This window comes from Neopsephotus bourkii, unplaced genomic scaffold (genome assembly GCF_033783945.1).
Source record: "Neopsephotus bourkii isolate Nb327-2 ecotype Australia unplaced genomic scaffold, CSIRO-AGI_Nbou_v1 NB_838, whole genome shotgun sequence".
In the NCBI taxonomy this organism is placed as follows: domain Eukaryota; kingdom Metazoa; phylum Chordata; class Aves; order Psittaciformes; family Psittacidae; genus Neopsephotus; species Neopsephotus bourkii.
The window spans coordinates 2,669,418-2,680,795 of NW_026901334.1; the positions used below are offsets into that span (position 1 = coordinate 2,669,418).

Genomic DNA, 11,378 nt, shown 5'->3' on the forward strand with positions numbered 1-11,378 from the left:
ACTCACCAATTAATGGGCCAGGGCACAAAGCTGCTCCCACATCAGTGGTGTTCACTCTTCTGGAACCACCAACCCCGCAGGCAGGACATCCCTGCTGCCGAAACTGGAGCCACACTGCAAGTCCACAGCAAACCTTCTTTGAACCACAGCTTCCCAGGAAAACCCCCTCTGTTCACCACAGTCCAGGCCACCAGGGAACTACAGATGACACCGGGTGTCATCCTGACCACATCTGTCACACCACATGGGACAACCTACACGAGCCAGATGGCTCCAGGGGCTGGGGATGTCTCCTTCCCTTAAAGGGGTAAGCAAACCCACAAGGACCCCGGCTCAGCAGATGGGATGTGTACATCCAGCCCAGCTGCCAAAGGCCTGTGTCCTGCAAGGACAAGAGGGGTGCCAGCAGGTTCCCTGCTCCCATCTGGGGACTGTCACTCTGCAGGGATCTGCTTGGCCTCCTGTCATGTGCATGGCTACCAAAGGCTTTTCTGTCAGCAGTAGCTGGGTTGGCACAAGCACTGTGAACAGTAGGATTTTTACTTTTTTCCCCTAACCCATATCCTCTCGACAGAAGCAGGCTGAGCAGCAGCTGCACCTGCAGGTCCGGGGTGGCCTTTTGCAAGGCAAAGTGGTAAAAGACGGGGTGCCTACATCCAGTTCTCTCTCTAACCACCAAACTACAGCTAATTCCAGTTCCTCCAAGGTCACATGGAAGGGGGAATAATGCCACTCCGCTGGAGCACCCTGGAAAGCCCTATCGCAGGGTGCGTGTGGGGGGTGTCATTCCCACTGGTGACAAGGGCTGTTTCCATTTCTGGGCTGCAGAGCTGCAGCTCTGCCAAACTGAGCTGTCCCACATTCAAGCAAACACCATTTCCCCCTCTGCTTTCTTCCCCAGGCTGCTCGAAGCCCATAGGTTTCCTCTCAATTGACTGCCAAACCTTGAGGAGGAGGGAAGGGTGAGCTCCTGCAGGGGGTCACAGGGAAGCCTCTCCCCAGGGAGCTGCCAAACTCCTTGTGCCAAGCTCCAAAATCACTTCCCCGATGCAAAAATCACCCAGGAGCTGGTCGCTGCCTCAGGTAGCTGCTCCCAGCTCTTCACCCAAATGGGGACAGCCACCACCTTCCAGCACCAGCAGCAGGACCCACAGCCCAGGCTGGGAGGGGAAAGAGTAGCACTAGGCAATTACTCTTTGCTGCAGAGTAACTGGGGCAGAGGGATGCTCTGTGGCACGACAGGATCCATTGGCTTACATGCAAGAGTCAGCAGCATCTTCAGAGAAGCAACGAGCAATCCATGAGGCAATCCTCTTCCCACCCCCTCTATTACAAGGCCAAGCAGCTCAATCCATTCCACGTTTTTCCTTGCAACCTCCTGAAGGCACAGAAGTGACCTGCTTGTTTTAGAGACAGGAAAGCAAAGTGCCTGTGAGCTCAGAGAAGAGAAGGGAGGCGAAGAAGGGCAATTCCTGACTCACTGGAGACTAACTGGGGCAAATTCCTAAGACCTAGACAAATACCCCTGGCTTGCAGGGAGAAATGAACTTAAAAACACAGGGGCCAGAGACCTACAGCCCATTCCTGGTCATGCCACAAACTGTCCAGGGTTTTTCCCTCCTCCATCCCACACATAGAGGATCAGGCACACAACCTTTTATTAAGCACTGTGACAGCTTTGTGGATTAAGGACGCAGTGTGGTTTGCCACAAGCTCCACATTCCAAAGGTTGTTTCTCATCTGCCCTCTTTGCCCACCTGTGTGTATTTTGCACAGGATCAGACGGCCAGGACTGAAACAGGGGCACCACGGGAGCAGCTACAGCTAAAAGGTGACTACAGAGGTGCTGTGGACTGGGAAAGGAAACTTCTTAAGGGCTCACCCAAAAGACTGCTCTCAAACAAGCAGATCTAGTGTGACCTCACTGGTTCCCCCTTCACCTTACCTGCTCAAGACCACCTCCTCTAGGCCCTACACAAAGGGCTTCATTTATAAAGTCAGAGGGCTCACCCACGTGGAGGAACAGGCAGGATACACCCCCCAGGAGGACCCATTTCATCTTCCTGCTATTAATATCCGGAACATGATTTGCATGAACAAAGTGTCCCTTCTCCCTCATTTCTGGGCTCTCACTTCTCTGATTTGTCCCAGAAATCCCAGCCAACACACGTCCAATCCTACTCCAGTGCACACTGCCATCCAAAACCCCAAACTTGCCTTTCTTTGAGTTAATCACTCCTGAGTTCAGCTCCTGTCACCTCTTCCAGCTCCTGCAGACAGGACACAGCTCCCTGTGCTCTCTCATTCGTTATGCAGCCAGTCTGTGGGCTTAAACCCATCAACACTCATTATGGAAACAAGCCAAGACTTCCTGCAGCTGCGCAGTGCTGTTGGGTGCCCACTCACAGCAGCCCCTCTGTGGCACTTCAAAGTGGGAACACAACCCCAGAGGGGCTCTGGAATGTGGCGCAGACACCACCAGAGCCTGTGGGTTGGATGGACACAGCTCAGTTGTCACCACTGAGTTATCACCTCCATTACAGATGGTACAAGGTGCCTGCAGAGCATGCAAAAGGAGGGAAGTCTGTTTGCCACCTTCCTATACAGTGCCTGGTCCCCTTTGGAGCTGGATGGGGCTCTGACAAAAGCCTTTGCTTCCCCAGCACCAAACCTCTGACTAAAAGCCACAGATGGACTTGGCTCTCCCTCATGTGGCTCCAGGCTGTGATTGAGGGCTGCCTACAGGCCCTCTGGTACACTGGAAGGATAAAGTCCTCTGCCTTTCAGAGCTGGGCTGAACTCTGCACACAGGAACCCAGGTGAAGCCTTCCCCTTGGGCTGGCTAGCAAACAGCCTCTGACGTGGCTTCAAGAAAAAACATGTTCTTTCTAGATCTAAGCACGAAAGAGTTAAACATGGCCAAAAGCATCCAATCAAGAGCACAGGAAGTCAGGGCAGAGGGTTACCATGCAGCTAAGGAAGCCCAGATTTCACATCCAGGCCCAGAATTACCAACCTGCCAACCTGCCCTGCCTGCAGAGGGGCTGTCTGCTCTGCCTAAGGCACCTATGGAGCTGGGAACAGAGGAGCAGGCTCCTCACCATCACCATGTCCTCATGCACCACAACCAGCCCATACAGCCCACAGAGATGCCAGCACAACCTGAGCTGTGACATGCACCGCCAGCATCCCAGTGCACAGCCCCACAGCACTGGCCAAGAGCAGCAAACATCCCCACAGGCTCACACGGGCTGAGCAGTGGTGTGTGTGTGTGAGCACTGGGAGAAGCATCACCCAGAAAGGTGAGAGAGAACAGGAGGAGCCACAAGCACCTCACTGAGCAGGTCACAGAACATAAGAATTGATGAGGTTGGAAAAGACCTTTAAGAGCATCAAGTCCAACCACTCCACAACACTGCCAAGGACACCACTGCTGCTGGGTTCAAAGAACAGGAAATCCTGCCATTAGCAGGATCCAGTGCAGAGTGGATCACAGTTCAGGACCTCTTGCCACCAAAGAAAGCAGAAGCAGCAGAGCATTACTTATCTGATAAGCTGCTTTTATCAGAGTTCCTGCCCACTCCAGCCCAGCTGTGCACGGCAGCCCCGGCTGGGAAGCACCTCCAAGCCTGTGCCTTTAAAGCCTGGCTGCAGCGGGCGCAGGGCCGGCAGTGAGCAGTGAGCAGACACACCCTGCTCCAGCCCAGCACACAAACATTTCCTCTCGCTGCTCCCGTGCTGCGGCGCAGCCTCAGCCGCTGCCGGACCTGCCAGAACAGCAACGCAGCCTGTTCCACAGGGACCTGCAAACACACACATTGCAACTGCTGCCCTGCCCCCAGCAGTGGGCCTTCTCCCCTCAAACTTCTTCCTTAAATCAAATATTTAGAGTCTAACAGGCATTCCTCATCACAGGCACAAGTTAAATATTGGCCCTAAAACAACAGCAAATGCTTTTAAATGACTGTGGCTGGAGAAGCACCGCTCTGGACTTTGATTTCTGGCTCTGCACGAAAACAGGAGCAAAGCACTGAGTGTCATAGTTTTCTCGCAGGAGAAGTCAGATTTCAGGCTCTGCAAGTCCCCTGCCAGGACCACAACCAGCAGCGGGAACTGTTCCCTGCTTGTGCCTAACCACACTCCGGGTGCCTGTCTGCTGTCACCGAGCCAAGCCCACTGCAGCGCATCCTCTGCGCTCTGCACAGGATTATTTTAAGTCTCGTTTCCAGGTCTCCACTTATATATACTCAGAGAGACATTAGAGAAGACCTGCTGGGAAGCATGGGTGCCATCCAGACTGCAGCGATGGCATTTGCAAATGCTGTCCTTCCCGCTCTGGCTGCTCCACCACCTTTCTCCCAAGATGCCCACCTTCCTATGCCTGGCAAAGCGATGTTTCCAGTGCAGACGATGCTCTGGGCCGTTCCTCCTCTGCAGACAGCTCAGCTCTTGCAAGAAAACATCTCAGCATGGTAAGAGCCCCAGGAGTCAGAGAGATGTCAGAGAGAGGAAAGGGCGAGGAGAAAATACAACATGCAGTGAGGTCAATACACCTGAAGCACGGCAGCACTGGGCTCTGGGACACTGTGGGCATTTTCAGTGCGGAGCAGAGCTCCCGTTGTGACTCTGCAGCAGAGCTGGGCCTGGCCTCACCCCAAAGCAGCCCTGTGACGCCGAGCCCTGTGGCAGGCAGGACTGCTGCAATTCCCTCCCTGCTCACACAGCTCCTGCTGAAGGCAGGCCTGAAACCACCTGAAACCAGAGTGTGATCCAACACAACAGGGCTGTCCAATGTTTCTCCATGGCAAAATGCCACAACAGGTTTACCCAGAGAGCTTTAGGCACAGAAAGGTTCCTGCAGCACAGACAGCAGGAAGAGAACAGCATACTGCACGGTAACCCCCATTCACAGGGTTTATTCTAGACCCAGTTAAGTTCGGTATGGTATGTGTTAAACAAGCTTCATTTCACCCTCCTGAAATTGGTGCCTGAAGATCTGGTGAGCCTGAGCAGCATTTTGCTCAGCTCTCCCCACTCCAAGCAGCAGCCTGGGAGACAGAGCAGGGACCTAAACAGTGGAGAGCTGCTCCCTGGCAACATCCCCTGCTATTGGGTGAGATGGAGAGTGTGACAGTCTGCTCTGCCTCTGTCTGCACCCTTCCCTGCAGTGAGTGTCCTACCACAGCACTTCAAGCTGTAATTCTGCTGAGGCCTCTGACAATCTTCTCTTGATCAGGCAGACACCCCTATGAAAACAGCCTGGGTTTAAAATCAGCTGCAGGTCACCCTGGAAGAAATGTTAAAACTCCATCTCTCCACGCACTTCCTATTCCTTCCCCAGTCACTGAAGCCCACTGAGCGACGAGCTCCAGCAAGTTTGTGCAGGAATTCCCAAGGCTCAAGGTAGAGACTAGTCTCTACCTGTAGCACCAACACCTCTGCTGCCTGGTCCCACAGCACACTGACCCCACACCCACCAGAGCTGACTTCTGCTCCTCAGCTGCCAGCAGTCCCTTCCAACATACAACACCATACCTCTGCTTCCAGCGCTTGTCCCAGGTCACATCCTTCATATTCTCTGTACTCGGGGACAAAAAAATGAGGCTTCAACTCAAACCTGCATCGCCTTCAGGATACGGGGACTCAGCATAGTTGGAGGTGGGGGGATTCCAGCAGAGCCTCAGCCTGCCCCTCGCCCACATGTACAGGACAGAAGGTGCTGGAAAGCACCATCCTCTCCCTGCGTCAACCCAGGAAAGCCAGGCAAAGAGTATAAACTCTGCCAACAGTCCATGCTAAAGAAAGGAAAAGAAAAAGGGTTTCTGGCTTTGTTGTTTACACCTCAGAACCATCTCAAGGCAAAAAGCAGTGAGATTTTCCACCTGAAAATATGGGGCAACAGGTCTGGAAGAACAGAGCTTCTGAGCACGATAAAACCATTACACCTCCCTTCTGGCTCTGAATTGGATTAGCACTGACCTTTCAGAGCCCAACTAACAGCAAGACTTTCCAGCCTCTGGACTGGGAAGGGGATCGAGTCCCCAGAGCCATGGCCATGCTTCCAGGGGACCTGCAACCCCCACAGCAGTGCTGCCAAGCTCTTCCAAAGGGAAGCTTCACAAAATCCAAGTTCAAACCAACCTTAATGCGTGTTTATTAAGTACAGAACATCTCTCTCGGGCTGACAAAGCCTGGCCATCACCTGTCAACTGTCTCATTCACTGTCTGGAAAGCAAAAGCCAGGCCTCCCTCATTAAAAACCATTACATAAGGTTAAATAACAAAGGGCCACAGCACATGTGGGCATGTAAAAGTGAACAATCACAGAAAGTAATGCTCCTTTCCTCCAGCCTCTTGGTGTCTCAAACATCCCAAAGAGCCCAACCAGCACTTCATTTCCAAGGCCTGCCTGCAACAATGTCCTGGCTCACCCCAAGCACTGCTCTCTCTGGTGTTCAACTTACTGCCACCTCCACCCCACAGCCACCAAAGGGATGCCAGCCCTTCCTGGCTCTGTCCCCACCGGCCCGGCTGGATTCTGCTGCCTGACTGACATTGGAGAGGAAGCTGAGGTCTTGAACCCTTCCCAAGGCTGAGGCTCAGCCCCTCCGGACCTCACGGGCCAGGACTCCACTTCCCTCACGTCACCATCATCACGCAAGTCCCCTCAGCAGACGAGCTCATGGGAGCCCGTGGGTTTCTCACAGCTGAGCCAGCCATGACCTTCCTTTCCTACAAGTGAGGATGTTTATGCTGCAACATGTTAAGTGACATGGTCTGACTGCAGCAGAGAAGGCAGGTGTCACCAGGGGACTGCCTGGAAAATGCAACTGTCACCGATCTTCCAGCAGAATACAGACTGCATGGGCACCTCGGAAAGCTTCCTGCACACATGGAGAACATTTGTCCGTCTTTGTGGAACCAAAGAAGCCAATTTAAAGTCTTGAAAGAACTAACTGGATTCCTCTGCTCCAAGAGCAAACTCTCCTTAGTGTAGGCCACAAAAGAAATCATGGACATCTTGCTCCACGTAGCATTTTGAAACACCTCCAAAGTCTGACCTACAAGCTTCAGCTTACCTGAAGAACCATTTCCTAAATGACACAGAGTGGGATCACCTGGAGCGCACCCATGTGCTGCAGGCTTCCCTGCAGGAGGCAGGAGACACGTACTGCACTCACACCCTGTGCTCTGCACCCCAATTCCCCCTCTGTCCCAGCAGGACTGAGGGGATCACAGCTCTGATCCGAGACAAGCCTTGAAAAGGCAGCCCCACGTCTCACCCTGGTAGCTGATGGGGTAGTGAAGACAAGGCAACAGACAGCTGGGAACATTTCAGCTCGATGCATGCTCTGCAGGAAGCTTTTTTTAAAGGCAGTTATTAAGAATAATGCATCACCAGAACATGCAAGGTAGGGGCTGGCCAACAGGAAGGGCTGCAGCCTGCGCAGGCATTCAGAATTCCCCAGGAGATGGAAGGGCAGCTTAGTGGGAATGTGGGAGCCAGGCAGAGAGCCCCAAGACTCAGCTGGCCCAGCAAAAGTCACCTTTACACCTTCCTCACAGCCAAGTCCTACTTCTTTCTCTACAGCGACAGATCAGCTGCAGACAGACTGCCCATAGGAAGCATAAACATCCAGTGAAATGAAACCCCAAAACTATTTATAAGCACACAGCTTTTCTAACAGGAAGGTAACTTCTTCTCCAGCAGAATCCTTGAGCTGCTGACACTGGCTCCTGCTCCTCCCTTTCCAGCTGACAGGGTAGAGCAGGACCAAAGCAGTCTCCAAACCACGCCACGTCTGGTCTGGGCTCGGGAAGGAGGGTCAATTTCACAGCTTCTCACTGCGCCCAAGACAAGCCAAGTCTGCCAGTCAAAACCCAATTACAGGGCTGTGGGCAGAGCTGCTCCCACAGGCTCCGAGGAAAAAGCCGTTACAAGCACATGAAGGAAGCTCCTGCACTGGTACCCAAGTCTCCCCTCACTCAGCAGCACTGTGAGGGAAGAGGGTTTGAGTCCTGATGCAGCTGGAAGTCACAGGTGTAGCGGAAGCCAAACCAGGCCACTGCAGCCTGGTACCAAACCTCGTGTTCACCAGCCCTGCTGAGCCAAAGGAGAGCATCTCTTACACAGCCCTGAGCTCTGCACCTCTCCTCTACACACCCAAGAAGGAGCAAAGCTTGCTGCTCACCAGAGGCTTCCTCACCACCTCCAGGAAGCCTTTAATGCCTCTAGTGCTGCAGCTCTTCTACCTGAAAAGCACAGATAAACAGCTTCCTGCAAGCGCTGGTCCTTCTAGCAGGCTGTAAAGCCCCCAGACTGGATGCTAGGCACATACCTGGATGGAGCAGCCAAAGCAAAGGCTTGCTGTTCCAGCACAGCTCATCAGGGCTCCTCCTGGCCAGGAAAACCACGGGGGGCAGGGGGAGAAAGCTACAGAGCACCATCAGGCCTGAGTCCAGTAAAGATGTTTACTGGCAGTTGCTCTCAGACATGGTCTCTTCCAGCCCAGGGGGGCTGGAGGGGGTGGGAGGAAAAACACTGATTGTCAGTGAGCACAGCCCTCATGTCATTCCCATTGATCCGCTGAGTCACTCCCGTATGAACAGTTTTGACCACACTGGGGCTGCACAGGAGCTTGGCAGGGGAATACAAAGCATGAGGTGATGCGAAGCCTCCCCACGTACCAACACCAGCGGAGACAAGCACTCGCAGGGAAGCACCCAGAAACCTGCTGCACTGCAAGTGCCAACTTCCTCCTCTCTGCTCGCTCTGCTCAAGAGTGCTGCAACAACGAAAGCAACCCCAAACCCACTGCACAGAGCTCCATTCAGCAGGACCAGAGAAACTGCTGCACAAAAGAAAGTCTCCCCTGCAAACCACCAACTGCACCCCAGTTGTTTTGATGCAACTGTAAACCAGAACAGCAGCTGGTTTGGCAAAGAACCAACACAACTGATTGATAAGGCCTCACAGATTTGTAAGCTAATGAGAAGGAGATCAAACCCTGAGCAGACATGGGAGGGCAGCTGTCCCTCCAAGCTAAGGAGACAAACCCCCAGGGAGAACTGGGGGCTCCCCAAGCGCAGAGACCACCACAGAGCCCAGAGAAGCTGCTACCAGCCAGGCAGCAGGTTGGGGTTAAACCATCCTCATCCACACAAGACTACAACCCACCCAAAGGCCCCAAAGGTGCCAAGCAGCAACAAAACCATCACCAAACAATGTTCCTCCCTATTGCACCGAATTCAACCAAACCCAAGGCAGCTTTGGCAAGTTCCTCCCAGCATTCGAGCCCATCCCACCACAGAGAAGGACTCTCCACAGGATCCCCACGGAGGCCTCCTGCCCTAATTTACAGCAATTCTTTTTCAGACACACTGGCAAACACCAAACGTTGTCTCCAGTCTGTTATATAAGGCTTGATTTTGAAAGCTCTGTCCTGGAGATAGGGGCTCACTGCGTGTGGCAGGGCAATGGGACAGTCCAGCTGGGAAAGGGACATACACACTCCTCAGAATGCACCTCCAGATGCCAACCACTTGTTGGACCGAAGGAAAACAAAGGGATTAGTTCACAGGCAACTTCCAAACACACCAGTGCAAACCACTCACCAAACTGCTGCTGTTTCGCATAGGGTATCACCTGGCTCTCTGTAACCTGTAGTTTGCTCAGAACACGTTCATTTCATGGCAACTTGAAAGAGGTTTAACGAAGTTTGGGTTTTAACTCCAGAAATACACAGCAGGTCCCCGTGCTGCCCAGAGCCATTCCTCAAAAGAAATGACACCTTCCCAAATATCCCCACAAGTTCGCATTCTTTACCCCCCCAAAAGCCTCACTCAGTTCCCTCTGCCAGTCACCAAACAGGAGGCATAGGCCTCTGGGGGCCTGGCTCCACAGAAGAGCTGCTTCTCATCTGCAAACCCTTCTTCTTGGCTGCCTTAGGAAGGGATAAAGTCAGCTCCTGTCTGGTGGGGGCAGAAGGGGGAGGGTATTTTTCCTGTTTCTCACATTCATCCTCGCTCACTTTGCTAAAAAAAAAGAAGCTTTTTTAAATCCCAGATTCAGCACAGTCCCTTTCCCCAGATAAACACTTCCCAAGCCCTCTGGAAAGAGGAAAGCCACATACAAAGGAGCCAACATCCTGCGAGGCTCCGGCTCCACCGGGCAGGCCGGGGCAGGGCGCGGGCCCGGCGGACACAACCGGGGAAGGCCCAGCCTCATCTCCTGACACCGACCCGGCCCCAAAGGGGCCTTGGCAGAGGGGAACCGCGATCCCGGATGGACCCGGACCCCTTCCCCAGGGCCATGAAACAGGCACGGCCGGGAGGAAAAGGAGCCAGGCGGCGCTGGGCCCTTCGGCCCGGCCCAACCCGAGCCCCACAGCCCCTTCAGATCCCCCGGGCCCAGCCTGACTCCCCCAGGCCCAGCCTGCTCCCCCCTAGCCCCACCACCCCCGCGGCCCCCCCAGGCCAAGCCTGGGCCTCCCCACAGCACCTACCTCGCCCCGTGGCCCCTCCAGCTCTCCGGGCCCTGCCCGGCGCCCACAGCCCCCCAGCCAGCGCCCCGGGCCCGGCCCCCGCCAGCCCCCGCCTGCGGCACCGCCCGGCCCGGCCCGGCCCCCCCACTCCCCGGCACTGCCCGGTCCCGGCCGGGGCCAACCGCAGCAACAGGGCACGGCCCCGGCGCCCCGCGGCAGCCGTTACCTCGGCGGGCCCTCAGCGGCGGGCCCCGCTGCCGCTGCCCCGCGGCCGCCTGCCCATGGCGGCGCCCCCGGCCCGGCTCGCCTCACGCCGCCTCTCGCCTCCCCTCACCACTCCGCCGCCAGCCAGCCACAACGCTACGCCGTCGGCGTAGGCTCCGCAAGCACCCATACGCCCCCCGCCAAGCCGCCGGCGTAAACGCCCTTCCTGAATACCAACTCCAAAGCGGAGAGGCCCGGCGGAGCCAGGCGCAAGCGCAGCCGACAGGAGGGTGGTGGCGCAACGGCGTTGGCGTAAAGTGAGTTGAAGAATAGGAGGCTTGAGGCGAGCGACGGGAGGAAGGCTTTGCGGCAGCGCGGGGGCACTTTACGGCAGACCGCACTTGGCGGCTGCTGGTGGAGTCACCGTTTAACTCCGTGGTGCCCAGAGGTTGGAGGGATCCGGCCTGGCCGTGGGGACAGGCCCCGGTACGGGCCATGGCACCGCTGTAGGGTGAGCTGCAGCCCCGGTGTGGGGTGATCGGTGTGGGATCATAGGATAACCGGATTGGAAAAGACCTTCAAGCTCATCCAGTCCAGCCATTCCCAGCAGTGCCAAGGCCACCCCTAACCCATGGCACTGAGGCCTCCTCTCCACGGTCTGGGAACACCTGCAGGGACGGTGCCTGCAGC

The 11,378-nt window shown here is 55.3% G+C and overlaps 2 protein-coding genes across 6 annotated transcripts in view; one reads left to right on the plus strand and one right to left on the minus strand.

The window, feature by feature from the left end:
* The window catches only part of CSNK1G2 (casein kinase 1 gamma 2), a 32,120-nt gene extending 21,073 nt beyond the window's left edge, over positions 1 to 11,047 (minus strand). For 2 of the 5 annotated variants that reach the window (XM_061356024.1, XM_061356020.1), the window contains exon 1: positions 10,711 to 10,866. The gene's annotated coding sequence lies outside the window, so the exon portion shown is untranslated. Of the gene's footprint in view, positions 1 to 10,505; positions 10,526 to 10,710 lie in introns of those variants that run through there. The other 3 variants (XM_061356022.1, XM_061356021.1, XM_061356023.1) reach the window with 3 other exon arrangements.
* On the plus strand, positions 10,286 to 10,861 carry LOC133213495 (uncharacterized). The gene has a single exon (XM_061355723.1). The coding sequence runs from the start codon at positions 10,286 to 10,288 to the stop codon at positions 10,859 to 10,861; it is 576 nt and encodes a 191-aa protein (XP_061211707.1).
* Positions 11,048 to 11,378: the final 331 nt, after the last annotated feature.